The 27,295-nt window shown below is 50.2% G+C and overlaps 1 protein-coding gene across 1 annotated transcript in view; it reads right to left on the bottom strand.

The window, feature by feature from the left end:
* The window catches only part of CDH23 (cadherin related 23), a 547,959-nt gene that overhangs the window by 232,194 nt on the left and 288,470 nt on the right, over positions 1-27,295 (bottom strand). Inside the window, exons 12-13 of the mRNA XM_065408191.1 lie at positions 13,612-13,761; positions 11,188-11,346 (exon numbers count right to left, since the gene is read on the bottom strand). Coding sequence (XP_065264263.1) covers positions 11,188-11,346; positions 13,612-13,761 — 309 coding nt within the window. The remainder of the gene's footprint in view (positions 1-11,187; positions 11,347-13,611; positions 13,762-27,295) is intronic.

Raw genomic sequence — 27,295 nt, 5'->3', positions numbered from 1 at the left:
ACATTTTTATAAGTGTTTTCCCTCTACCTTTCAAAGTACAGGGGAGTTTAAGTTTAGAGAAATTACATCTTCAAACTAGCTGTCTAAAATGCACCCCAAAATCTGTGCACGCATCCATTGCAAATACAAAATATAGGCTCATTTGTGCAAAAGGGCATTTTTCAACACAGAATGGGGAATAATAGACATAAGTGGCCTTTTGCACGTGTAATCCATTTTATGTACTTTTGGGGGAGGTGTACGGAATGTGCACTAAATTTAGATGGCCAGTTTTAAAAATTTGTCCTTAATAATCACCCACTTCAGGTACCCAGGAAACTCTTTGAAAAACCGTAGTTTATCATGACGAAAGGCAGCCCTCCTCGCATGGTTCATTTTATTCGTGGAGTGTGGGACAGTTGGTGGAACAATCATGTTAAGTAAACACTATTTCTGACACATACAGAGCGCTGCATCTCATATACAAGAAGTAGTAGTATTTTATGAGGGTTGTTAGAAGTTTGGGATCAGCTGGGAGGACAATCTGGATTTCAACGCTAATTGCATACATTCTGATTTATCATAGAAGATTCAACTCCTGGCATTTTGTGTTTGCTCCAAAATGCTGGCATAGCTGGAAGTTGGAAAAAAGATGCTGTAACAATCTCATTGTTTAGTGTCTGATGGCCTGACTAGCTAAACATCTGTTTGAAATATTAATAACTGTCAGATGGGAACTGCTCAGGGGCTCTATACAGTTTCACACCATCTGTTTGTAGAGTAAACACACTTACACACCCCAAATCATTTTGTCAGAGCTTTCATTCTCTTATCTCTGTGCGTGTGTGTGTTGGGGGAGTATGTCTGTCCAGAGGTGTGGGGGCTGATGGGAGAGAACATGTATTGGGGAATGGAATGAGTGAGAACTAAACACATGTGAGAGGATGAATCCATTGTGACAGACCCAGACCAGTGGGGTACAGGAGTCTGGTAGAGGGCAAATATACTGGTCACTGGATGAGTAGTTTTCTGTTCCCTGAGTGACCAGACCTATTGGGATCCAGGAAGTGGGCGGGCAAAGCCCGCCCACTGCTAAAGGATCCCCCCCAGCCTAAGGGGGGGGGTCCACAGGACCTGGAGACCAAAAAATTACGGGGGACAACTAATAAAAGAACAGGGACAGGAGTGAGGTCAAAGGGTCAAAAGAAGTGAACCAGACGGGGACACCGAGCAGAGAACCCCGGACAGCGCCCACTGCTCCTCGAAGGCGTCAAGGGAGCCAGTGGACGTCGCCCAGAGGAACTCTGCCCGGATACGTGAAAGAACGGAGGACCTGAAATACGCCCCACAGTCACAGGAAACTCCATCGGCCAACCTCCTCACTCTGGTTTTATAGATGGCCAGTTTTGCTAAGGCCAGAAGGAGGTTGACCAGGAGGTCCCGCAACTTTGTGGGGCGACGGATAGGGAGTGCATAAATAAAAAGGTGTGGAGAAAAGTGCAACCAAAATCTTAACAAAATATCTGTGAGGAGCCGGAATAGGGGCTGCAGCCTGGCGCACTCTAGGTAAACATGCGCCAGGGTCTCCCTCACGCTGCAAAAGGGGCAGGTGTCTGGGATAGGGGTAAACCGCGCCAAGTACACGCCCGTGCTTACGGCTCCATGAAGGAGCCGCCAACTGATGTCCCCAGTGGGCTTCGGGATCAGAGCAGAATAAAGGCTGGCCCACCGGGGCTCCTCACCCTCCAGAGGTGGCAGAAGGTCCCGCCACTTTGTATCGGGGCGGGATGCGAGGGTGAGGACATGAAGAACATGTAGCACGAGCGTGTATAGATGTTTCCTTGGCGCGGTCCGGAACAGAACCGGCTGCAAATGGTGCAGCCGGCTCATGGCGAATGGACGGGGAGGGGGCTGGTTGGGTCCACGGGGCAGGGGCCCGATGAAAAAGTCTGGAGGGCTCGGAGTGGAGGGTGGGCGGGGCGTGCCCTCTCGCAGGACCTGGTCGAGATAGTCCCGAGCAGCGGGCGGCAAAGCGGCCCTCACCTCCTGAAGTACGCGCCGGGGAGTACGAGGTCTGGAGAGCCCCATGCGCTGAGCGAGCGTCAGGGGATCCAGCCAGTCTCCTCGGTCGTAGTCCAGGAGGTCTCCGACTTTGGTGACTTCTGCTAGGACCAACCTCTGGCGCACCATGGGGGACTCCGCCACCTGCACACGAAGCTGGGGGTTGTGTAGCAGGGGCTCCGCGAGGAGATCTGCCCCCACGGTGGCCGCCACGGACCTGGTCACTGAAAACAGTTTCCAGGTCCGGAGGAGGTCCTGGTAGAAGACCGGCAGCTCGGAGAGGCCTCGCGGAAGACCTCTCGGATGGAGACAAAGGAGCTGCCGGTCATATCGGAGCCCTCGGAAGCGGCGCAGGAAGGCGTGCGCCAATACGCTCCATGCCGGACTACCTGCACCATAAAGGAGCCTCTGCAGGGCCTGGAGGCGGAAGACGTGGACCTGAGCGTGCAGACACTTCAGGCCCTGCCCTCCCTCCTCTAGGGGTAGATGGAGAACCCCCGCAGAGACCCAGTGCAGTCCTGACCAAAAGAACTCCAGAATCAACGTCCGGAGGGTGGTCAGGAAGCCCGGGGCCGGGACCAGGGTGTTGAGCCGGTACCAGAGCATGGACAGGACTAGTTGATTGAGCACCAGTGCTCTCCCTCGAAGGGAGAGACACCGGAGCAGTCCTGTCCATTTCCGGAGCCGCTCCGACACCCTGCCCTCTAAACCTAGCCAGTTCTCCGGCGGAGACGGATGCGTGGCAGAAAGGTAAACGCCGAGATAGAGCAGCGGACCCGCGCTCCACCGGATGGCCTGAAGCGCGGGTGGGAGGGAGCTCGCCTGCCACCTGTCCCCTACCACCAGGCCAGAGCTCTTGACCCAGTTGACCCGGGCGGAGGAGGCCGCCGAATAGATGGTCTGGCAAGCCTCCACCCGCACCAAGTCGCCCGGGTCCTGGACCACGAGGAGCACGTCGTTGGCGTACGCCGACAGGACCAGCCGCAGCTCCGGCTCCCGCAGCCCCAACCCTGCCAACCTCCTACGGAGGAGACAGAGGAAGGGCTAGATCGCCAGAGCATACAGCTGGCCCGAGAGGGGGCACCCTTGACGAACTCCTCGCCCGAAGTTGACCGGTTCGGTCAGGGTCCAGTTGAGCCTGACCAAACACTCTGCGGAGGCGTACAGCACCTGGAGAAAACCCACAAACTGGGGCCCAAAGCCAAACGCTCGCAGAGTGCCCAGGAGATACCCGTGGTCCACCCTGTCGAACGCCTTCTCCTGATCCAGGGACAGGAGGGCGAACGACAGACCATCCCTACACCCGAGTTCCAAGAGGTCCCGGACCAGATACAAGTTGTCGAAGATGGTGCGGCCCGGGACGGTGTAGGTCTGGTCTGGGTGGATCACGTCCGCCAGCACGGACCCTAGCTGCAGCGAGATGGCCTTCGCTATGATTTTATAGTCCGTGCTGAGGAGCGAGATGGGACGCCAATTCCGTAAATCGCGGAGGTCCCCCTTCTTCGGCAATAAGGTGAGCACGGCTCGCCTGCACGAAAGAGGGAGGACCCCGCCCTGCAAGGACTCGGCCCAGACGGTGACAAGGTCTGGGCCGAGGACATCCCAAAACACGCGGTAGAACTCCACGGTCAGCCCGTCCATGCCTGGAGATTTATTGGTGGGCATGCAACGGAGGGCTTCCGAGAACTCGGCCAGAGTGAGAGGTAGCTCCAGCCGGTCTTGGTCGCCCGCGCTGACCGTCGGGAGTTCATCCCAGAGCATTTTGCAAGCGTTAGGATCGGTCGGATCCGGGGAGAAAAGGCCTGCGTAGAAGGCCCTGGCCCTCCCGCACATTTCCGCTGGATCCGTGAGGGGGGTGCCGTCCTCTGCTAAAAGGCAGGTGACGTGCTTCTTGGCCCCCCTCTTTTTCTCCAGGGCGTAGAAGAAGCGGGAGCCGCGATCCATCTCCCGAAGGAGGCGGATGCGGGATCGAACAAAGGCACCTCGGGCCCGATGGTCCTCGAGGGTCCGAAGCTCTTCCCGCTTCTCCCGGCACGCTCCGCAGAGGGATGGATCACCGGGGCTGGCAGCCAGACGCCTCTCCAGCTCTAAGACCTCCCGTTCCAACTGCCCTATCGTCGCATCCCTCCGTCGGCTGGCGCCCCGGGTGTAGTCACGGCAGAAGAGCCGGGCGTGCACCTTCCCCAGGTCTCACCACCGCCGCGCCGAGGGAAAGGCACGCCGCTGCCCTCGCCAGGCCAGCCAGAACTCCCGGAAGGACGCCACAAAGCCCACATCCTCCAACAAGCTATTATTAAAATGCCAATAGGCCGGCCCCGGCCTCTCCGCGCAAAGAGAGGCTGTCACGGTGGCTAGATGGTGATCTGAAAAAGGGGCCGGCCGGACGCTGGGGGAGTGGGCCCGGGAAAGATGGAAGCGTGACATATAGATGCGGTCCAACCGGGAGTGGTACGACCGATGGACCTCCACCCGGACAAAAGTGAATGTAGAAACGTCATCCGGGTGGTGGTCGCGCCAGACGTCCACCAGGGAGTGATGTTCGACGATCTCCCGGAGGACATCCGCGGCGGCCTGGTGCTGCTCGGTCCCCGAGCGGTCCCGTTCCTCAAGGGTGGCGTTAAAGTCCCCGCCCAGGACCAGGCACTCGCGAGGATCCAAGGTGCCGAGGAAGGCGGACGCCTGCTGATAAAAACACAACCTCTCCGGGCCCAATGTCGGGGCGTAAACGTTGACGAGATTAACCACAAGCCCCTCCATGCGGACCCGGAGGTGTAGCAGGCGGCCTGGCACAGCCTCGGCGACCCCCAGCACCTCGGGCCGTAGGTCGGGGGAGAACAGGGTCGCCACTCCAGCCGTACGAACTGTGAGGTGGCTAAAATAGACCCTGTCCCCCCACTCCAGCCGCCAGCTAGCTTCAGCGGCCGGATCCGTATGGGTCTCCTGCAGGAAAATCACAGAGTACCCCCCCTCCCGAAGAAAGGAGAGCACCTGGCTCCTGCGGAGACCCATCCTACAGCCCCGGGTGTTTAATGTTGCAAAGATGATCGGTGCCATGAGGAGGGCTGGGGGGGATCCTCGCCAGCAGAGATGCTCACGGCCTCCGTCGGGCCGCGCAACAATCCGTGACCTACCCCGTGGGCGATTAAGGAGTCACGGAAGAGGCGGACCCGTTGGTAGGCCGCAGCGGCCTGCCTCCCGGTCCTCTTACCCTCCCCCATGAGGGCCCTCGCGGCCCGGAGGATCTGATGAAAATCCCCCCATCGCTGGAGTGCAAGCTGTACCTTGTTGCGGGAGCCACGGACGTCCTCAAGGAACTCCCGTAGCTCCTCTCTCAGCGTATGGGGGGGTGGGGCTACTGACCTAAGGCTTTCCCCCAGTGGGGCCCCTGTTACAGCCCCGTGGCCCACCGAGACGGGCAAACAGGGGGCAGACCCTCGACGTGGCGTCCGATGGGCCGACGCCACGTGGCCTGCCTCAGATCCTGGCTCACTGGGGGGCGGCGGAGGGAAACTAGCAGCCCCTGGTGGGTCGGGACAGGGAAAAACAAAGGCCGCTCCTTGGGGGTCATCCTCTGGGATAAGGAAGGAGACAGCCCCAGGGGCGGCAAAAGCATCACGGGAAGTGGAGGGGACAGGGACAGGGTCGGTGTCAAGGGTAGGGCTGGAATCAGGAATAGGGACAGGGGAAGGGGTGATATTGGGATCGGGGGTCCCAGCAGCCAGGCCACTGGGTGGGGGGGTAACACCCCGCAAATGGGCTCAGGGATTTGCGGGGAGTGAGGTGGGCCCTCCGCGATGCCAGGCTCGTGCTCCAAGGCAGATGGTAAGGCCACGGCATCTGTAGGTGGAGAAACAACGATGGGGCCCCCACCCAGGAAGGAGGTCGGCTGCCCCTCAGCCATGAGGGAGTCCCCTTGTGACTCAGGTCCCGGTTGCATGGCACTGGCCGTCGCCTCAAGAGGCTCGGCGACCGCTAGCGGGGTGCCATCTGCAGCCGGGTTGGTGGAAGAGTCCAGGGGCTCCTCGGAGGCGGGAGCGGAAGCAGTGGGTAAGGGGACGGAACATGGGGAAAGGGAGGCTGAGGCGAGGTCGCTCAGATCGAGGCCCGCTGGCAGAGGGTCGTCCTCCCCCTGGGTAACCGGGGTCAGACCCAGGGCCTCGATCTCCTCATAAATGGAGGGGAGATCACCTTCCACCACCTCAGGGCTCTCCCCGTCTGCACCCGAAGCGACGCTCGCCTTGGTGCATACAGGGGCTTCAGATTGTAAGGGGACGAGAGGGGCTCCATCAGGGGCTTCCATAGGAAGGGACACCGGAGGAGGGGTAGTGCTTTCCTCCGATGCTGCCACGTCTTCCCTAGCCAGTAATGGTGGACAAAACCCACCCGGGGGCAAAGCGGAAGGCTCAGCATCGGTGCCCCCCTTCCTGGTCTTCCGGGGGGCTACCGCATCAGATGGGAGGAGCGGAGCTCGAGCCTTCTGCTTGCCCCGCTTCCTCTGTACTAAGGACCAGCCCTCCATGGCATCATCTGGGGGCTGGCTAACAGGTGTTGGGTCAGGGAGCAAGGACGAAAGCTTAGGGACTCGGGGAGGTAATGGTGGGGTAACACGTAGGAGGGAGGATTCTCCCTGGGGCATGCCCTCTTCTATGCCCGGCGGTATCCCTACCTCACCCTCCTCTACAGGCCCTGCCAGATCGCAGGAGGCAGAGGCGGGGCCCTCCCGCTCGTCTAGGCGCACTGGGGGAGATACCCCTTGGGCCCGAGCGGGAGCTTTGGTGGGCTGGAAAGGAGGAGGGCAGCTAGGGGCGCCGGCGATGACGGGGCCGGCGCCCTGCCGGGGCTCGGGGGTCTCGGATGTCCCTCCGTGCCGGGCCAAGGGGCAGTCCCTCCGGACGTGTCCCATCGCCCGGCAGAGGTAGCACCGGGCCTCCCCTGTTGAATAATGTACCTGGTAGCGGGACCCCTGGTAGGGGACCAAAAAGGACCCCTCGAGCGCCTCACCATCACGTGCCGCCGGCGGCAGTTGTAACTGTACCTGCCGGCGGAACGAGAGAACGTGACGGAGGGCGGGGTCTTTGCAGCCCAATGGGAGAGGGCTGACCACAGAGATCGGCCTCCCCAGGGTAGAGAGGGCGGGTAACAGGGCGGCATTTGGAAGGAAGGGAGGGACAGAAGTCAGGACCAGTCGGGCGCCCAGGTCTTCTAGCGGCTCCAGGGGGACGTACACGCCCCCCACCGCCAGGCCCTTCTCCACCGCCTCCTGGGCGGCGGCCTCCGATGCTAGGAAGAAGACGACCTTTCCGTACATCTTGGAGGCCGCCACAATGGCCGTGGGTCCCATCACCCTCGCCAACGCCCGCACGTAGGTCTCCACGTGGGGCGAGGCGGGGTACCAGGAGGCAACGGACGCCGTGCTTCCTGGTCAAGGTGGGGAAGGGGCCCCGGCCGCTATAGATGGTAGCAGAGGCGGTGGATGGGGGAGATGACGTAGCGGCAGGCGGGGGGGCCGCCGCCACCTGGGCGTATGCCCTGGGGGCCGGGGGAGGGACACCCACAGAGCTGGTGGAGGGAACAGCAGGGAGCGACGCCGTGGCCGGTTGTAGGGCCGTGGCAGTGGGGGCACCCCCTGCCATGGAGGGCCTGGCTTTTTTAGCGGGGCCTTTACCCTTCTTTGTGCCCTGGCCCTTCCTGCCGGTTGGAGGGACTCCCCTAGAGTCAGAGGGGGCGAGGGACGTGGCAGCAGCGGAGGTCACCTCGTTACCCACCGCTGCCGGTGCTCCAGCAGGGGTGGTAGTAGGTGGCTCGGCAGCGGCGGTTGAGGTAGAGGCCAGGGGGGACGATGGTGGGGCAGGTGGAGGAGGGGCAGCAGGGTCTGCCCGAGGGGTCTCACTCTCCTCGTCCCCTGCCATAATGAGGACGGGGGGAGAGCAAACACTGGAGGGGGGGTAGGGAAGGGGGAAGCAGGTCGACCACTCCTCCCCGCTAGGCTGTAGGCAGGGGAGGAGGGCGCCAAAAAAAAAAAGGGGTGTGTGTGTGGATGGGGGGGCTATCAAGGGCTAGGGGTCAGTCACCGACTCAGGGAAGGTTTCCAGCTCCTCTTGTTGCACCAAGGAAGGGAGGATATAACAGCATTGGGGGGTGCAGTGAGACAGAATCAAACTAAAATGGGGAGGGGTACAAGCGCATAGGAGGGGACATGGGTGCACTAGGGGAGGGGCTAATCAGGGCAAGGGAACCGCAGGGGGAAGGGAGCAACCAGGCGGGAAATGGGGCAGAGGAACCACGGGGCTAGCTTCAGAGGCTGGGGCGGGTCAAACAAAGGCTGCAGAGGGAAAGAGCGGGGCAGGCAAACAAACTGGAGCTAGCGAGGGGCTGGGGCAAGGGGGAAGGGCAAAAGGCAGCAAGGGGCAAATGGGTAGGCAGCAGGGGCAAAGCTGGGGGCTTGCTGCAGGGGGGAGGGGGTCAGTCCAAAAGTGGGGGTACGTGCACCCACGTGCGCTTGTAACAAAAAGAAAGTCTTTGGAAGCTGGCTGCTGTATCAGGCCCAATGGTGGCAACAGGGCGTAGCAAGCCTAGGTGAGCAGCTGAAATCTCAGAGACAGGAGCTCAAGGTAGATGGTAAGTAGCCAGTGGGGGTGGTGGAGGGGGCAACGATGATGGTGGTGGTGGGGATTGGGGGGGGGACACAGATGGACCAGGGGGCAGGCTCCACGCCACACCCCCTGTGTCTCCACAAACACAATCTAGTTCCCCACCACAAGAGCACAGTTCAAAAGTTACTCAGTCCGGGAGGGCCCCCTCCATGGTGGTCTGTAGAATTCCTACACGCTCCCCCACTGGCAGATAGTCCTCTTCTTCTCCTCAGGGCTCCAGCAGCAAACGCAGCAGCTCCAGGCGGCAGTCTGGTGGCCAGCAGGAAGGACCCTTCTCAGGTGGAGGTGGTGGTGGCATCCCCAGCAGCAGGAGCAATGGCTGGGGTCTCTCCCTCCCCTCCTCTGGGGAGTGGGCCAGCAGGCCCCCCCCAAGGGGCTGTAGCTGGAGCAGCAGCAACCAAGGGTGTGGGTGGGTCTAGCAGCCAGCCAGCCAGCAAGCAGGTAGCAGAGAAAGAGGAGGAGCAGCCCCCTACCTCCCTCCCTGCAGGCCAGAGGGCTACAGGAGAGTGATGTATTAGTCCCAGGTCAGACAGGGTTTCTGTTCCCTGAGTGACCAGAGCAGGGGCTGCACTAGAGTAATCAGGAACCTGCTAGAACCAGTTAAGGCAGGCAGGCTAATTAGGACACCTGAAGCCAATTAAGAAGAAGCTGCTAGAATCAATTAAGGCAGGCTAATCTGGGCACCTGGGTTTTAAAAGGAGCTCACTTCAGTTTGTGGTGTGAGTGTGAGGAGCTGGGAGCAAGAGGTGCAAGGAGCTGGGAGCGTGCTGCTGGAGGACTGAGGAACACAAGTGTTATCAGACACCAGGAGGAAGGTCCTGTGGTGAGAATAAGGAAGATGTTTGGAAGAGGCCATGGGGAAGTAGCCCAGGGAGTTGTAGCTGTCATGCAGCTGTTACAGGAGGCACTATAGACAGCTGCAGTCCACAGGACCCTGGGCTGGAACCCGGAGTAGAGGGCGGGCCCGGGTTCCCCCCAAACCTCCCAATTGACCTGGACTGTGGGTTCTTCCAGAGGGGAAGGTCTCTGGGCTGTTCCCCAACCCACATGGTGAATCTCTGAAGCAAGAAAATCCGCCAATAAGCGCAGGACCCACCAAGATAGAGGAGGAACTTTGTCACACCATGTATATTTAACTAAAGCAGCACAGGAGCACCCACCAACCAGAAATACTTTGAGTTTCCAGTGATGTTATTCTTCCTAAATGGCAATTAACATCTATTTTAAATAATTTTTAAGATGGGGTTTGGTTTCTGGTTTGCCCGTTTACTCTGTGCCATCAATAATTCCTTCTTGGAAGCTAGAAAATGCATTTTCTTGCCTTTCTAATTTTCTCATTCCCCATTTGGTGAAATGAAGCATAGAACCCAGTTCCCTGCCTTTTAGTTACTTTTCTGCTCGGGTATGTCTATCCTTCTGGCTGGGGCTCTGATTTCCAGCTTGAGGAGACATACTCGCACTAGCTCACATCAATCTAGTGTGCTAAAAATAGACGGTAGCTGCGACAGCGCAAGGAGTGGGAAGGGCTAGCCACCCCAAGGATGTGCCCACCACACATCCTAGGCATATACATGGGGTGGCTAGCCCCACCCACTTCCCACACTGCTGTGGCTACACTCCTATTTAGCACACTACATTGGTGGGAGCTAGCACAAAATGTCTCCTTAAGCTGGGAATCTCACCCTTGGCTTGAAATGTAGATATATCCTTTGTGCACCAGCACCAGCCAAGAGGTCATTCGGAACGTGCCTTGCTCTGGCAATGATATTTGTTAGCTAATTCTGATCTGAAACCCAACAGGAGGGGCATGCATATACCTTTTCTTTCAGTCTCTAGCTCCACCTGTTTTGCCTAGGTATTGCACCACACACTGGGGAGCAGGAGCCAGGCTCATCTCTGCAACGATGCAGGTGTCAGGGTAGGGATGACGGAAGGCATCTTGAAAATCTCCTGATTTAGCACAGGCTAGGATAGCTAGTTCTGCGACAAAGGCCCCTACAGGGCTTTGTAGGACCATATAATTTCAGGTCTACCTCAGCCCTCCTTGCTCCCCCTCCAGCCCTTGATATGCCCACCCCTTATCAGGCCCACCTACCCCCACCCTTGCTCTGCCAATAGCGTGCCCCCAAACAACCCTTGTGCCTAGGGCTTTTATGGAGCTGGCAGGGCTATTCCCTAGGTGGTCCTTGTGACTGCCCTGTGGCTCCTTTGTGCCAGCCAGGCCTACTATATTTGGGCACAGTTTTTCAGACTGCCTTGTTATGAATGTGGCACCCACAACAGGGATAATCAATCCCCAAGAATAGCTAGATAAAAGCGTCCTGCACTCAGGATGTGACCAGTCCATCACCCATTTGTTCTGACAGAACAATGCACAGAGCTTTCATTTTCACTGGCGATGCATTCGGTGGGGTCAATGTATCACAGCTTTGAGGACAAGATGTAATAAAATGCATATTGTAACTTAAGAAAATTCAAGGTTGTTTCTACTTACATGGACCCTCAAGACAGTGATTCCCACTGTGACGTTCTCAAACAGGCTGACGTTGTACAGGACTTGGCTGAAAATGGGGCGGTTGTCATTCTCATTGATGAGGTTAATCTTCACACGAGCAAAGCCAACGTGGTCTGGCATGCTCTCGTTTGCGAACAACTGCGCAGAGACAAGAGGCAAGCAACACAGTTGGAGGCTTCATTTATGTGTCTTTTTTTTAAAGCGAGAAAAGCATCCATTCTTTCGTGATCTCCTCTGATGCTCTGTTACTACAGCAGCATGCCTCTGGTAGGCCATGCACAAACAGTGCAGCTAACTCAACGTTGAACATGATGCTGGAGGGGCTCAAGGCAAATCGCTCCCAACCATTCCAGGCAACCATGCCCATTTACCAGACTAGAAGACCTTGGTTATACTAGTCAGAGTCAAATACCCTCCCCCCCATTCTTTTGTGCACTCTAACTAGCAATGACACCAAATCTCAGCCTTCCAATCCTGAGAATACGCCAAGCTCCACTGCAGGCGAGACCAAGGGTAAGGAGTTTAGAATCACCAGTCACGTACCACAGGATACAGTATTTGTATGCACACCAGTTGTGGCAACCATCTGTTCTATGAGCACGATAGCACTGCTACTGTCTCCTACTCATCCTCACCCTTTAAAGACACCCTGAGCATGATATATCTAAGCTTCAAGCCCCTGGGCTCACGGCATTAGGAGCTGCCACTATTTCACCATCTAACCAGCTAGCTGAATGGGATTGGAGCATTGGAGTTTCTGGTTTACACTTTTCACTGTTCAAGGAAGGCAGGTTTTTATTTGTTTCTTTACTGGTGTATAAAAGCCCCTCTGCCAGGCCTAATAGCAATAGGAGCTGCTGGCATGATCAGGAAGCTGCTTTGCCTGCCAGAATTTATAGCTGAACCAGACAGTGGGACACAGCTCAAGCAGGTGGCTGGAAAGAGTTTTGCAGGCTGATAGGTGCATTTAAAACAAAGTTTTATGCTCTATAAAGCTTTTATGGTCCCACAGTGTGAGGGTGGTGGGGAGACACATGTTCTGTTTAAGCTCTAGTAGCTGAGGCTCTAAATTTTGAAAGAAGAGCAAAGACTCAGAGCAAATATTTTTTTTCTTCCCTTTTTGGGGGGTGGCCGGATAAATTTTAATACTTTTGTATCCAATAGCTCTGACTAGAGGCAGGAGCAGATTGGGCAGGTATTATGCAAGTTTGCATACGCAACTCTACTAGAACACTCCATCTCTGAGCTTTGGCAAGTCTGACAGTCTAATCCTGGGCTGCCCCCACAGCCCGGCCACTCCATCTCTATGCTGCCAAACAGTATGGTAGGTTTGTGAGATCAACCAATGTCCACTGCCAGCCAGAACGACTGACACAATCAAAGTCATATCACTTAAGTCAGCTGTCGGACTTGGCTCCCCACAGGTGACAGGCAAGGCAGGGGTGTCAAATATACAGCCTGTAGGCAGGATCTCATTCTCAGGACCCGTTTGGCTGGCCCACAGATTCCTCTACAACATACAGAGTTGGCAGCTGCTGGATAATGCTGCTCAAAGAAGGCAGGAAGGCCCTGGAGACAGAGAGGGAGGCAGGAAATTATGCCTGCTTGGGCACAGGCAATGGAGGCCCTCATCCCTCCCTTTCCTCCTTCTCACCCCACAGCAACCCTTTGTAGATCCCCCAGTGATCCATGCCCTGTGCTCAGAAGAGCTCCCTTCCCCACTCCAATGCTGGCCTCACAGGACCAGGTTCAGGGAAGCAGCTCCTTCTCCACTTCCCCACCTCTTCCAGAGAACAAGACCCGTAGAAAGAATCCCCGCAATGGAGGAGGGGAATCGCCAAGGAGGAAGAGAAAACGGAGGTGGGGGAAGAAAAAGAGAAGGGAAAAGGGATAACTCTCCAAGGGTGGAAGAAAAAAAAAAGGAGAGCAAGGGACAGTCCCCAAGAGGAGAAATTTCCCAAAGGGGGGGGCAGTAGGAGAAGAGAGAGGAAGGGGTTATCCAAGGGGGGGGGGGATGCAATGAAAGGGGGTGAAGGTCAAAGTGTGTGTATGTGTGAGAGAGAGCGTGAGTGTGTGAGAAAGGGTGACAGACACACACAAGAGAGATGGGGTGTGTGACTGGTCATGGGAGGATCCTCTGAGGGAGAATTAAAATATCTTAAATGGTCTTTAAATGCAGTATTTAACTTTGCTGGATGAAGAGGCACATTCTGCAGTTGGACACAACTGCAAATTACCCTCTTGACAGTGAACTTTTTACTCCAGGCCGACAGTTTCTCACTGAGTGAATTTGCCACTCGTGGGCTAATGCATTATTTTACTGCATAATGTAGCCCTGGGGTCCTCCCATTTCCAGCCCCTCCTCCCTTTGCCCATTCACCCCATATTTGGGAGAGTTCTTACGGAAAATTCATAGCGAGGAATTGTCTCAAAGTCCAGCGGCACTGCAACTCGAACGCGGATGTCTGCCTTTCCCTGGATCGAGGTTGGGGAGATGATGAAGTGATTGGAGTTGTTTCCCACCAGGTAGACCTCAAAAACACTGTTGAGTCCCTAAGAACAATATTTCAAAATAATAAAGAGAGGAACATTAACAATGACAAATGCAAAATGTACCTGGGTCACCAGCTCAATGCAGGGATAAACAGCCCAGGCTAAATGCATGATAGGCTGAAAGATAATCCAATGGTGGCAAATCCAACTATACATATGAATAAAAGGTGAAGAGAAATGAAATCAAGAGACAGGTAGAGAGAAGAGACAGAAAGACAAATAGGAAGAGAGGCATGGAGAAGCCAGTCAGACACAAGGGAGGAGAATGGAAAGACAGGGGAGAAGTCTCACAGCCAGGGACAGGGATGTCTACCTGGAAAAAATATACTATTTCCTCTCTATTTTCCTGTGCCTTTTTGTTCTGTGTTTGTACAGCAATTTGCACAATGGGGTCCTGGTCCATGATTAGCCCCTTTGGTAATACATATTAAAAATAATAATATTTCATCAGTGCCACTGTACATATGCAGGATGCAAAATATATGTAGTTTGTATAATCCTAACCTTATTGCACAGTATATAAATGTAAGAAATGAAGCTTGCCATATTTAAAGATATAGGAAGATTCTGTACACACCACACATATTTTACCTACATACACCATGTTATGGTAAGTACAGCAGATGTGCTTCCCCATATGTTTTACCTGTAGTTGGAGACTTGTGTTCCCTTCCAAGGAATACTACTGTTCTCCACTACTCAGCCTCTGCATGACCTTCGCCATCTCAGCCTGGATCTGCATTACCAATCCTATCCTTTACTGCCAAGGTGGCAGGATGCCAGGGAAAATAAAGCCTGATGGCAAATGGACAGCACACACTGAAGTGTGCCACCCATATGCCAAGCCACAGACAGTGCATCTCCAGTATGCCGTGCTCACCCTAAACCCATAGATGGCACACATCTAGCATGCCACTCACGTCTCAGGCCCACAGATACCACATGTCCAACATACTACACACATGCAGAGATCATAGATGTCACATGTCCAGACTGCTGTCTACACATATCCAGTGCAGAGCCTGCATGCTGAGCCTGAATTCATCCAAAACACAGCCGGCTACATCACTGAGGGAATCCTTTAACCTCCAGAAATGCAAATATTGATTCTAAACAGTTATTTCTATAGACAAAGCTTCACTTTCCTAAGGCACAGCTGAAACTGGGGACTCAAGGTCTCCCCTCTCCCCAAGCCTTCTTGGGAGACAAGCAGGAGCCTTTTCCCAAATACTGATAGTGACACTTCAGGACCTTCCAACCAAGCAGCAAGCTCCTTCCCTTGGTGTAACCCAGCAGAGCACATTACAATAAAGTTCAGAAACTGCCAGAGCCGAATTTCCAATTTTCCCCCGAATGGTCTCCGGCCTGTTAGAAGGAGGGACCAATTAAATGCACGAAGGGGCACTAATAGCAAAAGCTGGCTGAGCGTGACCGCTGAGAGCAGGTGACATGCCAGAAAGTCCCCTCTCTATTTCCCCCTCCCCCTACCAAAAAAAAAAAAAAAAAAAAAAGATATTCCCATGCAGAGGTGGGGAGAGATCTGAATATTCCTGATACTTCTATAGTACCAGAGGTATGCGTGGCACTTCACAGACAAATTAAGAAGACAAGATCTCTGCCCCAAGGAGTTAACAAGCTAAATGAGACTGAAAACTGTTAGACTAGGACAGTTGATGGGGAATGTACACAACAATAAAGAAAACAAGAGGCAGCCTGCTCTTAGGAAAGCTCTGGTTACAGGCTGTAGTACTGCAATTTTGAGTGCTCCTACTTTCACGTACACTAGAGATGCTGCCATAAATATAAAGGGAAGGGTAACAACCTTTATGTATGCAGTAACATAAAATCCCTCCTGGCCAGAGGTACAGAATCACTTACCTGTAGGGGGTTAATCAGTTCAATTAACCTAGTTGGCACCTGACCAGAAGGACCAATGGGGAAAGAAGATACTTTAAAATCTGGTGGGGGTGGGGGAAGGTTTTGTTGGTGCTTTTTTTGTTTGGTTCCCTCTCGGGACAAAGAGAGAGACCAAGCAGGTAAACCAGCTCCTAACAAGATCCTGAAATGATACATCTAAAATTACAGAAGTCGTAAGTAATAGCAAGGAAATGTGTTAGATTACCTTTTGTTTTAGCTTGTGAATTTTCCCTATGCTAAGAGGTAATTTTATTCCTGTTTTGTAACTGGGAAGCAGAGTCAGAAGGGAATCCTCTGTGTTTTGAATCTTTTTATTTATCTTTCATCCTGATTTTTCATCCTGATTTTTTTTTTTGTTCATCTTTCAACTGTAAAGTTATCTTTCATCCTGATTTTGCAGGTGTGATTCTTTTCCTTTTTTTTAAAATAAAATTCTTCTTTTAAGAACTTGATTGATTTTCAGTGTCCTAAAAACCAGGGATTTGGTCTGTGCTCACTTTTTTAACCTATTGGTTGGTATATTATTCTCAAGCCCCCGCCCCCAGGAAAGGGGGTGAAGGAGCTTGGGGGGATATTTTGGGGGGGGATAGGGCTCCAAGTGGCCCCTCCCAGAATGTTTGTTTAAATCACTTGGTGGTGGCAGCAATACCGTCCAAGGACAAGGAAAGAAATTTGTGCCTTGGGGAAGTTTTTAACCTAAGCTGGTGAAATATAAGCTTAGGGGGTCTTTCATGCGGGTCCCCACATCTGTATCCCAGAGTTCAGAGTTGGGAGGGAACCCTGACAAATGCCCCATTGGAATTTTTTTTTTTTAAATACATTGTCAGGGAGAGAAGATGTGATTTGTGCTGGAGTACAGATAAGCGAAGGATGGTGAGCTGGAAGAAGTAAGAGGATGAGGGAGGCTTTTTCACTGGTTGGAACAACTGGATGCCACTGGACTTCCTTAGAATGAGGACGACGAGGTAAAGGACCCCAAAACTGGGTTTGGGGGAAGTGGATTATTTGAAGGAAGTGGGGAGAGGTAAGAGAGTTCATGTATAATCCAAATGGAGGCCAGGCTTTTAGCAAGAACAAAGAAAAGTTATTAACAGACTCCTTGCTCTGAGGTCTTCTCACTTGAGTTGGAAGCTACATCCAGAAAAGAGACAAAAGGGTTTTATGATGACTTGCAGACCTCATATCAGAGCCAATTCTACTAATGGGGCTACTCCTACAGCGTCTCTGCCCCTACCTAAGGTGAAGACAACTGTGCAATTACACTGGAGGGGAATGGATACTTCAGAATGAGAAAGGCTGCAATGTAACCCAACGGGTGACCCCTCCTTTTCTGTTGGTCTACGAATTTGAAAATGTTTTGAAAGCACATGGAGTTGGATCATCGGGAGCTGCCCACTTCTATGGTAGCTATGGTATGTCTGGTGTCTGCTGTCAGTTCTCAGTAAAACACAAGCATCACTAGTCTCATCCGATGGGTTTATTGACTCTATTGAGTCCTAAAGAGGAATCTGCAATACGCCTCCATTAACTATGATGAGCTTTATATTTGCTACACTGGGGAGGGCGGCAGGGGGAGGCAGGAAGGGAGATGAGGACAAGGAAGGGAGACCAAATCAGACACTAACTCTTGCAGCAGGAGTGACTAGCGTAAAACAACATTTGCTTGGCTTCTGCAGTTTCCTTTGAGCAGGCAGCTTACGAAGAATGTATGGATGTGTCGATACCTTTCTCTCAGCCTTCTAGATACATCATAAAGCAGCAAAAAGGGCACAAGCCCAATTGAAAAAAAAAACTATTCTTTTGCAGGTTACCTTTAAATAAGAGTACTTATCCTATTTCTATAGCTTCATGGACAAATGCCGGGGGGCTCTTTTTCTGTCCCTCCATTCAATTTTCAATCCTAGCTTAATATAGGAATTTAGTGCTTAATACCCTTTGCTTGTTTGCCTTTAACCCCTTCAGCATCCCTGGCGCATAGGGCACATGCCCAGCAAACTCATACACCACATGTGCCTCCTTGCATACCATTTGTCACATTCTAGCATCTCAATGAATAGACTGTGCAGCCTGCCAGGGGCAGACAAGGGATTAATTGACATACTTACTGTGAAACAAACACATTAACAACCACAACCAACTTCTAAATTGTGCTATTTTTAAGAATGCCAGTGCAGGTAAGTGAATGCACTGCCAGATGTTTGGAGGAGCTCGTGCAGACGCTCATCCCTACATACTGAATGCTGAGTATACACCTATCAACACAGGTAGGACACTCTAGACACACTGGTTCTGAATCCAGCCTTTCAGGACAGCTTTTTAGAGGAGGTGGTCGGGAGAGGTGGATGGTTAGTAATGAAGCAGTAAAAGCTGGCATCTGTTTAAGAAGATATATATGTTACTTCAGTTTATATTCTCTGCATTAGAGCATATTCAGTCTTAACACATTTGAACAAAGGTCCTTCTTTCAGTTCAGAAAGGGATTACTAACTCGGAGCAACAGCAATGATTTGCCTACTCCAGCATGACTCATAACAGAGAGCTAGATTTTGATATCCTGCCTTATACTTAGTAGCACCTTATTTCACAAGTGGTCCCCTTGCCTTCAGTAGAGCTACATGGGGAGCTGTGTACCATCCAGCATGCGCTAGAGTATCCAAATCGGGCTCTCAGATGTTTTTCACAGTAGCCCCTCACTTGCACTGAGCACTTAAATAAAGAGTTTACTTTTTTTAAAATTATTTATTTATTGGCAATCCTATAGTGTTTAGCAGCATAGCATCTGAGTGACTACAAACAAGTCATACCTGAGTCTGCAGTGTCCCAAGCTGGAAACTTGGAGAAATCAAGAGGATACTGATCTGCATCCTCCAATTTTCCCTCTAAGCTCTGCAGCTGTCCTTTAAGGTGGAGGCCAAGGCAGCCAGGGCGGTGTCAAAGAAAGCCCTCTCCCCACACCTAGCTGGAACCTCTCTCTGGTATCTTGTACCATCATCGTTGTGTGCCAAGGCGCCTTTCATCACTGTAAGATGCTGTGGATTTTCTTGGAACTGAAGAGGAGTGATTTTGTTGGGATGCGAGATAAAGTTGAACATCAAAAGGAACCCCAGCATGTGTGAAAAGGAGCGGGGTGGATTAATTCCCCTCCAGCTGGGAAAGCAGATCAGTCTGTTGATATTTGCCATCCCTAATTACGAACCACTCCAATGCCTGAGCCTCCCCACATGAAGTCTTGAGGACTGGAATTCATCTGCCTTTTGGGAAAGTTGCTATAATTTTTCAATTATTTATTTATTTTATTTATTTTTGGTTTCTGCCCCCATGCTGCTTTCCTTGCTCCTAGTTACTGGAGCCTTTGAACCTCCTGCAGATGGCTGAAAGCAAATCCAAATATTCAAATTGTTATCAGCTGTCCACCAGAAGGGGTGGGCTTAGACTGGAATACAGCTATCTCCTCCCAATACACACATTACCCTACAGGAAAAGAGGGAGATTTGGGAGAAATATTTTTCTCTATTGTGTTTTTAAAAAAGACATCTTCCCCCTTCTTCACCCCTCCTACATATGAAGCAAAGTGAGGACCTGCGAAACATGGGGAGACGAGCAGAAATAAACAGTGTCTCTTTGGACTGTGTAAAGATTCTCTCTCATAAAGGCAGGTTCACAAATGAATCAGCTCTGGAAGACAAAGTTACTTATGCTTTATAAGATCAGTAAAGGATACATGGGCATTAGAAGCATCAATTGTTTGTGACCTGAGTACATGTGGGTTTAGCCCATGTCTCTGGCTTGTAAAGGAATGCTGTTGAAATTGGAGGCTCAACCTTTTTCTGCCGTTTTCCGTTCTTCATACTTGATCTGTTTTCAAAGCTCATATAATGCTTTAGATTTTTTTTCCACTCCTGCAAAGTAAATGCTTTAATGCTCTTTCTTTAAAGAAAAAAAGAAATCGAGGTCGGCTTATAAACAACTGTAAAATAATGAACCAGCATGAATAGCCGAGCACTTGTGTGTAACCCTATAATAATAAACCAGCCTGTTTACATTCTATGGAGAAAACAAATCATTCCAAAAAGAAACAGAGCTCAGAAATAAGCTTATTATTAACAAGAAAAAGCTAGAAAATGCAATTAGTATTTATTTTAATAATGCACTCAATCACTCTAGTATCTGTGGTAGGTTCTAATGCAAAATTAAGAATTACAATTAGTTTAAACTGTGAAGCACTCCACTCACTATATAGAGCACAGGGTCCTTGGGCTTTCTTGTCCTGCTCAAGGAAGACCATGACTTTCATGTGCCCAATACAAACAAGGAGGCAGGGCCTCAACTTCTGTCCCTGGACCGCCTAATACAAGACACCAACCATTCATAGAAGACAGAGGTCATTCTTGGTGCTCCCTTCCCCCCCAGCAAAGAATGTTTAAAAAAAAAAAAAAAGGCAATAGGATACATACAAGTCAGGGAAGTGGCTACAAACAACTGCCTATGCCAAAACCAATGAAAAATCGCCCTCAGAAAGTCCACTCCTCAAATTCCTGGGGGCGGGGGAGGGAGAAAGATGAGCCTTGCTGTGTGTGCAGACAGTGAGAGAACAGGACTCTGATGGACCAATGAGGCAAATGAGTTCCAGTGTCAGACACACCTTCATGGAGAAAAACCACCAGCAGCCCCCTCCCTCTTCCAGCAAGAGGGTCCAACTTGAACACCTCTTCCGGCTGCCTCTCTTGCAGCATGGCATGAAGGGAGACAACTCAAACCACTTAGGGCTCCACTAGGCCAGGGAACAATGAATGGGCCTTGTCACTCTGGAGGCCTTGTACCAAATCCAGAGGGGAGTCTAGCTGGGCTTACTCTTTCTTGTGCTTCCCTCAGTGTGTACATTATGCCAACACAGCCTCCCTTAGACCTGTGTAGTGTGGGTACAAGTAAATCTAGAAGTCTAATTGAACACAAGGGGGTCTAAGGTACATGCTGTCTCTGAACGTGAGCCTTGGGTTCAAAATTCTGGGCGTAGTTCACAAGTGAACAAGAATGCAGTGGCCACCTCTAAGGGCTTGTCTACACTGGCAACGTTAAAGCGCTGCCACTTTTTTTTTTTTTTTTAAAAGACCTGCCAGCTCTAAAAAAACCACCTCCACGGGGGGTGTAGCTACCAGCACTGGGAGCGCGGCTCCAAGCGCTGGTGGACTATCTGTACTGGCTGAAGTGCTGAAACTTGCAGCGCTCAGGGAGGTGTTTTTTCACACCCCCGAGTGAGAAAGTTGCAGCGCTGTAAAGTGCCAGTGTAGACAAGCCCTGAGTGTCTAAAATGTCAGTGTGCTGGGGGGGGGGGGGGGGGGGAGGGATGTCTACATGTATCTGTATGGTGCTCATTACTTGCTTAACAACTTCCTGCCTTCCTAATCTATTGTGCAGAGTGACAGAAAATCAAACTATACAGTATTTCTGCTCTTCATCACTCCAATCTCTGCTTCGTTTAATTAAAGCCCAATCAAACACCCAGAGTGACCACATACAGAGTTGAAAAATAAGAAGCCATATTGCCTTGGAAGAGGAGGTGAGAGGGATCTTAGGCAAATAAAGAATGGATTAGAGGACCATTTTAGACCACTTCATTGCATAAGCAGCATTTTATTCTCCAAAATTACTGACTAGCTATTTTTTTCTTTTGTTCAATAACAAAGCAGAGGTGATTAGCTTATAGAAAGTCCCTGTTGTTCCTAAGAAAGAGAGAGGAAGGGATTCAGATCAGGCATTCAGGCCTGTGACACATTGACATGTGCGTGTGTGTATACAAGTGTACACAAGTGCTCTGTAGCAGAATAAGAGACTAGTTAATATAACTGTTCCCCCTATGAGTCATGGACAAATTTCTGCTCTAGATAGATCCTGGCTCTAGTATTCCACTCTCTCAGTGCATGGAACTTCCCCTGACAACAGGGCCCGTGCTCAAGAAGGCAGCACAGAAAGTCAGTCATGTTCCACCATTCCATTTTGATCTGAGAAGGGAATGTTGCTCTCACCTTTTTTGTACAGATTGCCCTTGAACATTGCATGTGTTCAAAATTGGCTTGTAGGAGATAACCCTTGTGCTCCAATTGCTACCCATACCCTGCTTCAGCATCCCAATGCATGCTGAACACATCCTATATGATTCTTGTACTTATCCAGTGCTTTCCCAAAGGATTGGGAAATGATTTACAAACGGATTATTTGCCAGCAAAATGCAGCCACTTCTGGGTAAAATGCAGCAGACTAACAGCACATAGCAATTGCTACACAAGAATTTAGTGCAAATAAACAAACAAATACATAAATAATAAAACAACCCCTGTATCCAACTGAAATTACTGGGAAATTTAGGGAGGCAGACTAATCAACTACACAAGAATATGGCCAGGACACAGGAGTCAGCACCCCACTCTTAGGGAAAATAGTATGGGATCTTTAATTACCATAACCAGGACTCAGGTTTACATTTCCTTCAAAAGACGTACACACACATACTGATTCAGTGTAACTCTCTTAAGTTCTTTCTACACTAACTAAGCTGTCGCTTCAGTTCACAGGGTCAGGGCCCCAAGTCTTTGGAGCCCAAGGTCAGTTCATACTCCTCATCCTATCACAGCCTCATGATGGTGATGTGCATATCCTAGGCACAAGACTATTGCAAGGAGGGCAGTCTCCAGCAAGAGGCGGAGGAGATGCCAAGGCTCGCAAACAAATTGTCTAGCTGTCTTTACGAGTTTGCTAAGGATATTTTGGTAAGGGGGAAAAATTACCAGACCTCTGAAAAAAATGTTTAAGAAAACAGCTGCCCCTCTGAGTGAGAATATCCCTCCCCTTCCTAATATTCAAATCCTTTGGCACTCCTTCAAGGTATATTTAGACCACAAAGAGTTAACACCGGAAATGTGACTGAATAGCTTAGAGGAACGGCTGCTGGCAACAATCTGGCCTATTCACTCAGTGTTCATCCAGTAGCAGATGGCAGTACAGCTACACCCGACCCGAGTGTCTTCTTGAACTAGCCTTCCCCACCAACGATCGCAGTGCATCTGCACTGAACTACAGACAGGGCATAGGTGAAGGCACTAAGAGTCCAGGATTGAGAGGGAGAGATGGGGACGAGGAAGGGAGATGGTCTATTGACCTCTGCATAGCTCTGTGCCAGAGAGAAAGGGGCACAAGCTGGGAAAAGCTGTTAATCTATTTGTCTGATATCTCTTTCTGGGAAGGATGGGGGTAAAGGGTAGGGTTGGTGGTGATGCTGTTCCAGAGGTGGTGAATTTTTCAGGGGAGTGTATCATTTAGGTCCCTCTCTTCTTGCCATCACTACCACTCTCTTGTGCTTATGTAGCTTTTTACGTACACCTACATTTCTCTTGCTCCGCTACCTTCATCTCTTTTCGCCCTGCATGTGTCTCTTTGCAAAACCCCTTCCCAGCCAGCACCACAGGAGGCAGAGAACGGCCTCTGGAATATCATCAGAACCCTTTCCCTCTTTCCCCACAGAAAATGCCCATCCTCCAGAGTAGCACTTCACGGTTTCCATAGGCATTCCTATGGCACCCACCATTGTATCACAGTGCCTCTCACAACTAACCAGGAGTGGGTGGCCAGAGCACATTTTGGTGCCTTTTCAATTCCCCGTCATACTGTACTCTCCCACTTTCCCTCCGCTCTCCCCCACTCCCTTCTCTGCCATGTCCTATTCAATCCAATATTTCCACACTCCCCCTCATTTTTCCTCACCCTCGCTCTCCTATTTGGAGCTCCTCTCCTCCACTGCCCTCGACTTCTCTTCCAGTTTTTCAATAAACATTACAAATGAAGTTCATTCCTTTCCCCTCAGCACCAGAAAGGCATTTGCACATTTTCCCTTCCCAGTCACTGTCCTGACCACAGAGCTCAGTGAGAAGGGAATGGAGGGTAGGGTAGAAGAAGTAGAGACTCTCTCTCCAAAGGTTGGTCAGCCTGAGGTTTGGAAGAAAAACAGTCTGCACTGGACAGTGCCTGTAGTCATCTGGCTGTTGTCAGAGACCAAAAGAATCCACATTTATTTCCAGAGCCCAAAAGGGAATACTCCCCACATCCTGCGTGCATTGGCTTCACTCAGCCTTTCACTTCCTCTCCCCTCACTTTGAGCCCCTTCTAAGCCTTCCAGCTGCTCAACACTCTCTCACACACACCTTTTTCTGTAGCCTTCTGCCTGCTTCAAGTGCCTCGTTCCACACTCCTTGCCTTTCTCCCCCTCCCTCCTTTCCTGCTTTCCCCCAGTTATCTGCTGAATTCCACACACGCTTGCACAGACGGGATCAATCCGAGGCTGACTCGCCTTCAGCTTATCTCTGCTCCAAATGATTGATTTTCCCTCTTTAAGGGTAATTTGCTGGTGAATTCCATGTATTGCAAAAAACCCTGTGAAATCTAATTCAATCCAATTGGCAGCTGGTACTTTTGGGAAAGAATACTGGAGAGCTGTCAATTTTCCTTTATAATTATGCACTATGTATATCATATTTATAGTGTGTGTCTGTCTATATGCATACATATAGTATATATAAGATTCATACACTACATGCATATATTCATATCCATATACACATAACACAACAGTGTCTGAGGCTACTTTATGCACCATATATTTTTAGATTCCTATAGTGTTTTTTAAAATCTTTTTTATAATGAATATTTAAAAATATCAAATCAACAGTTGCAGTGGTTCATGTGCTAGATACATTCTCTCTCTCCCTCTCTCTGCAGTCAACCATGATCAGTAAATAAAATTAAAGCCAGAATAGAAAAGTTTGTTTCTCTTCATACCTGATTCCACCTTCTGTTTAGGACATCCTCCATTTTACTTAATGTACTTCTGCAGATACTAGGGTGATGACGACAGTTTAAGAATCTAGACAGAATATAATTTGGGGGGAAGAAGGGTTTACAGCTACATGAGGGATGCTGCAAGTGTCAAACAGATTATTACGGGAGTTGGTATTGCAACTGGAACACTTTGATGGAGCAAAGTTAAGCCAATTTTTGAAAATCCCACCCTATCTGTTTAATAAGATTTTCAGTTACTTCAGTCAGCAAAATCTCCTCAGAAGTCCCCTGAGTTACTACCTCATAAGAAAAACAGTAAGAAAAATGTGTAGTTCAAATAAATGTTGTACAAAATACATGGGGGAAATGGCTAGATATAAAGATTGGCTTATACCTGACAATTATTATACCCTCAAAGATTACATGCCTGTCTCCTCCTTTCCCTTCTCTCCTCACACTGGGCTGTGGCCAAATCTTGTTGCTTGTCCCTCTAGCATTTCTAACCCTTATCCTACATCCTCACTGCCAAAACCATAGTTCAGCCCCTCTCATCCAGACCACTGAGACTGCCTCATCTCTAGCTTCCCTAATTGTGCATACTCCTTTCTTCAACCTAGCCAGCATTCAGCAGCTAAAATAATCCCCCCTTGTCCCCTTGGTCTGCCTGGGTCCCTTCCCCATCTCAAGCATTTTTACTTGCCTCCCTGTTTCTCCCCACATAAAACTTTGAGCCCTTTGTCCACACTGTCTCACAGCTCAGCCCTGCCAATCTCTTTGCTCACCCTCTGCACTCTGCCCTTCTGTCTCCTCTGCCCACTCTTTCACACTGCTACCTACACCTGGAACAACATCCCTCTTCCAGTGTGCCAAACATGCTCACTCTTCTTCTTTCAGAGGGGTAGCCATGTTCGTCTGTATCAGCAAAACCAAGTAGGAGTCCTTGTGGCACCTTAGAGACTAACAAATTTATCTGGGCATAAGCTCCCATCATTTATTTTGGGCAACTCCCATCTTTTCATGTGCTGTATATTTACACCTCCCTACTTTTTTTCACTCCATACATCTGATGAAGTGGGCTGTAGCCCACGAAAGCTTATGCCCAAATAAATTTGTTAGTCTCTAAGGTGCCACAAGGACTCCTCGTTGTTTTTACTCTTCTTCTTGAAACCTTCCTCAAAACCGACTTCGTCTTTCTTTCCAAAATTGACTCCCACCCCTTTGCTGTGTACTCATCCCCCTTTCTGTCTCCTTACCTCAGTTTTAAAATATCAGAACGTTACATGCTACAAGCCTCTCTTTATTCCATGTATTGTAACACTCATCTCTTTTCCCCTAACCCCCTCCTTTTTCTGTTATCGTCACATTTTAGGTTTGCCTAATTTAGACAAAGTTCTTTGGTGCAGTGATTTTACTTTTCTAATCTCTGTAAAGTGTCACACAAAATGATGATATTAAATAGTAACAATACCGTATTAAAAGGTGTCTTCTTCCTTGTCATCTTCACCAGAGACTAGTGCTGGCTGAATGACTCTATAAACTAACTGGAACCTGATCCACACAGAGTGATTCCTGGTCTCAGAACTGAAACAATCCTTTTTGTAATAATAAATAATATTAGGCCTGAATCCCCTCTCACTCATACAGGTTTTACTCTTTTGGTGAGTCAATCCAGCAGTATGTGACAGGAGAAGCCAACCAAAGGCCTATATTTGGTGTATATATGATTACTCTTCTGTAAAGCACCTAGTAAAGTGCTGGTGGGAATGACTTCCATTGTCTTTCAGAAGAGGGTCTCAATCAGCTTTAGAAAACATCTAAGTCTCTAAGGTGCCACAAGGACTCCTCGTTTTTTTTATATTCAGATAGATCACTCTCCATTTTGCAGATAGAGAAACTGAGTCACAGATGGGAAAATGTGTTAACCTAAGTTCACATAGGCCTGACCCAAAGAAAACTGAAGTCAGTGAAAAGACTGGAATTAAATTTAACCGTGCTTTGGATCAGGCCCTTAGTGAGCAAGTGACAAAGTCAAGAATAAAATGCAGGTCTCCTGATGCTTAGGCCCCTGTTCTAACTGCTAGACCACACTGGAGGCTGCATAATGACTTGATGGTTGAACTTGCGCTATCAGTGGAAAAGCAAAAAGGGCCAGTTGAATTAAGATAGCACAGGGGAGTGTTAACACACGTGGAAATCCCTAGCTAATTACTCCTCCAGAAGAAAAATCAATCATATGGGCAGAGGTTGAGCCATGCTCCTACAGGAATCTCATCAGATGCCAATCTCCTTCCCTCCTTTGCTTTGTGCAGTGAAAACAGGCCAACTCAATTAACACCACATGGCTGTACCCGGAATCCATGTCTGAGGTCATTCTTAATTCTCTAACAGATTTTCCTCTCTGATACCTCTCACACCCAGCTGTTTTCCCTTTGTTCCCAAATTTGGTATAATTTCTTCTGACGCAGAAACAACTCTCTCATTTCACCCATTCAGAGCTTTCTGCTCTGGAGGGTGGAGAGAGAAGTGTAGTATTCATCAGGAAATGAAAGTCAGTAAAAACCATTTTACGGCTGAACTTGAAGCAGAATCCATGTAGGTTATTTCTTATATTCGCCCTATTCAGCACTGCCTACACCTGGTGATGCCGCTTTTACTGTTCACATTTTCATGTCACCTCAAACCAACATCTGATTAAGCACAAACACACTTGGCGTTATTGCACACACCAAATTTGTGTGTGCAAAACCTCATAGCTGTGTACACAAATGGGTACTTAAATTTGCCATCACCC

This window comes from Emys orbicularis, chromosome 7 (genome assembly GCF_028017835.1).
Source record: "Emys orbicularis isolate rEmyOrb1 chromosome 7, rEmyOrb1.hap1, whole genome shotgun sequence".
NCBI classification, from domain to species: domain Eukaryota; kingdom Metazoa; phylum Chordata; order Testudines; family Emydidae; genus Emys; species Emys orbicularis.
The sequence above is the reverse complement of the archived record's forward strand: the minus strand, read 5'-3'. Positions and strand labels throughout refer to the sequence as shown.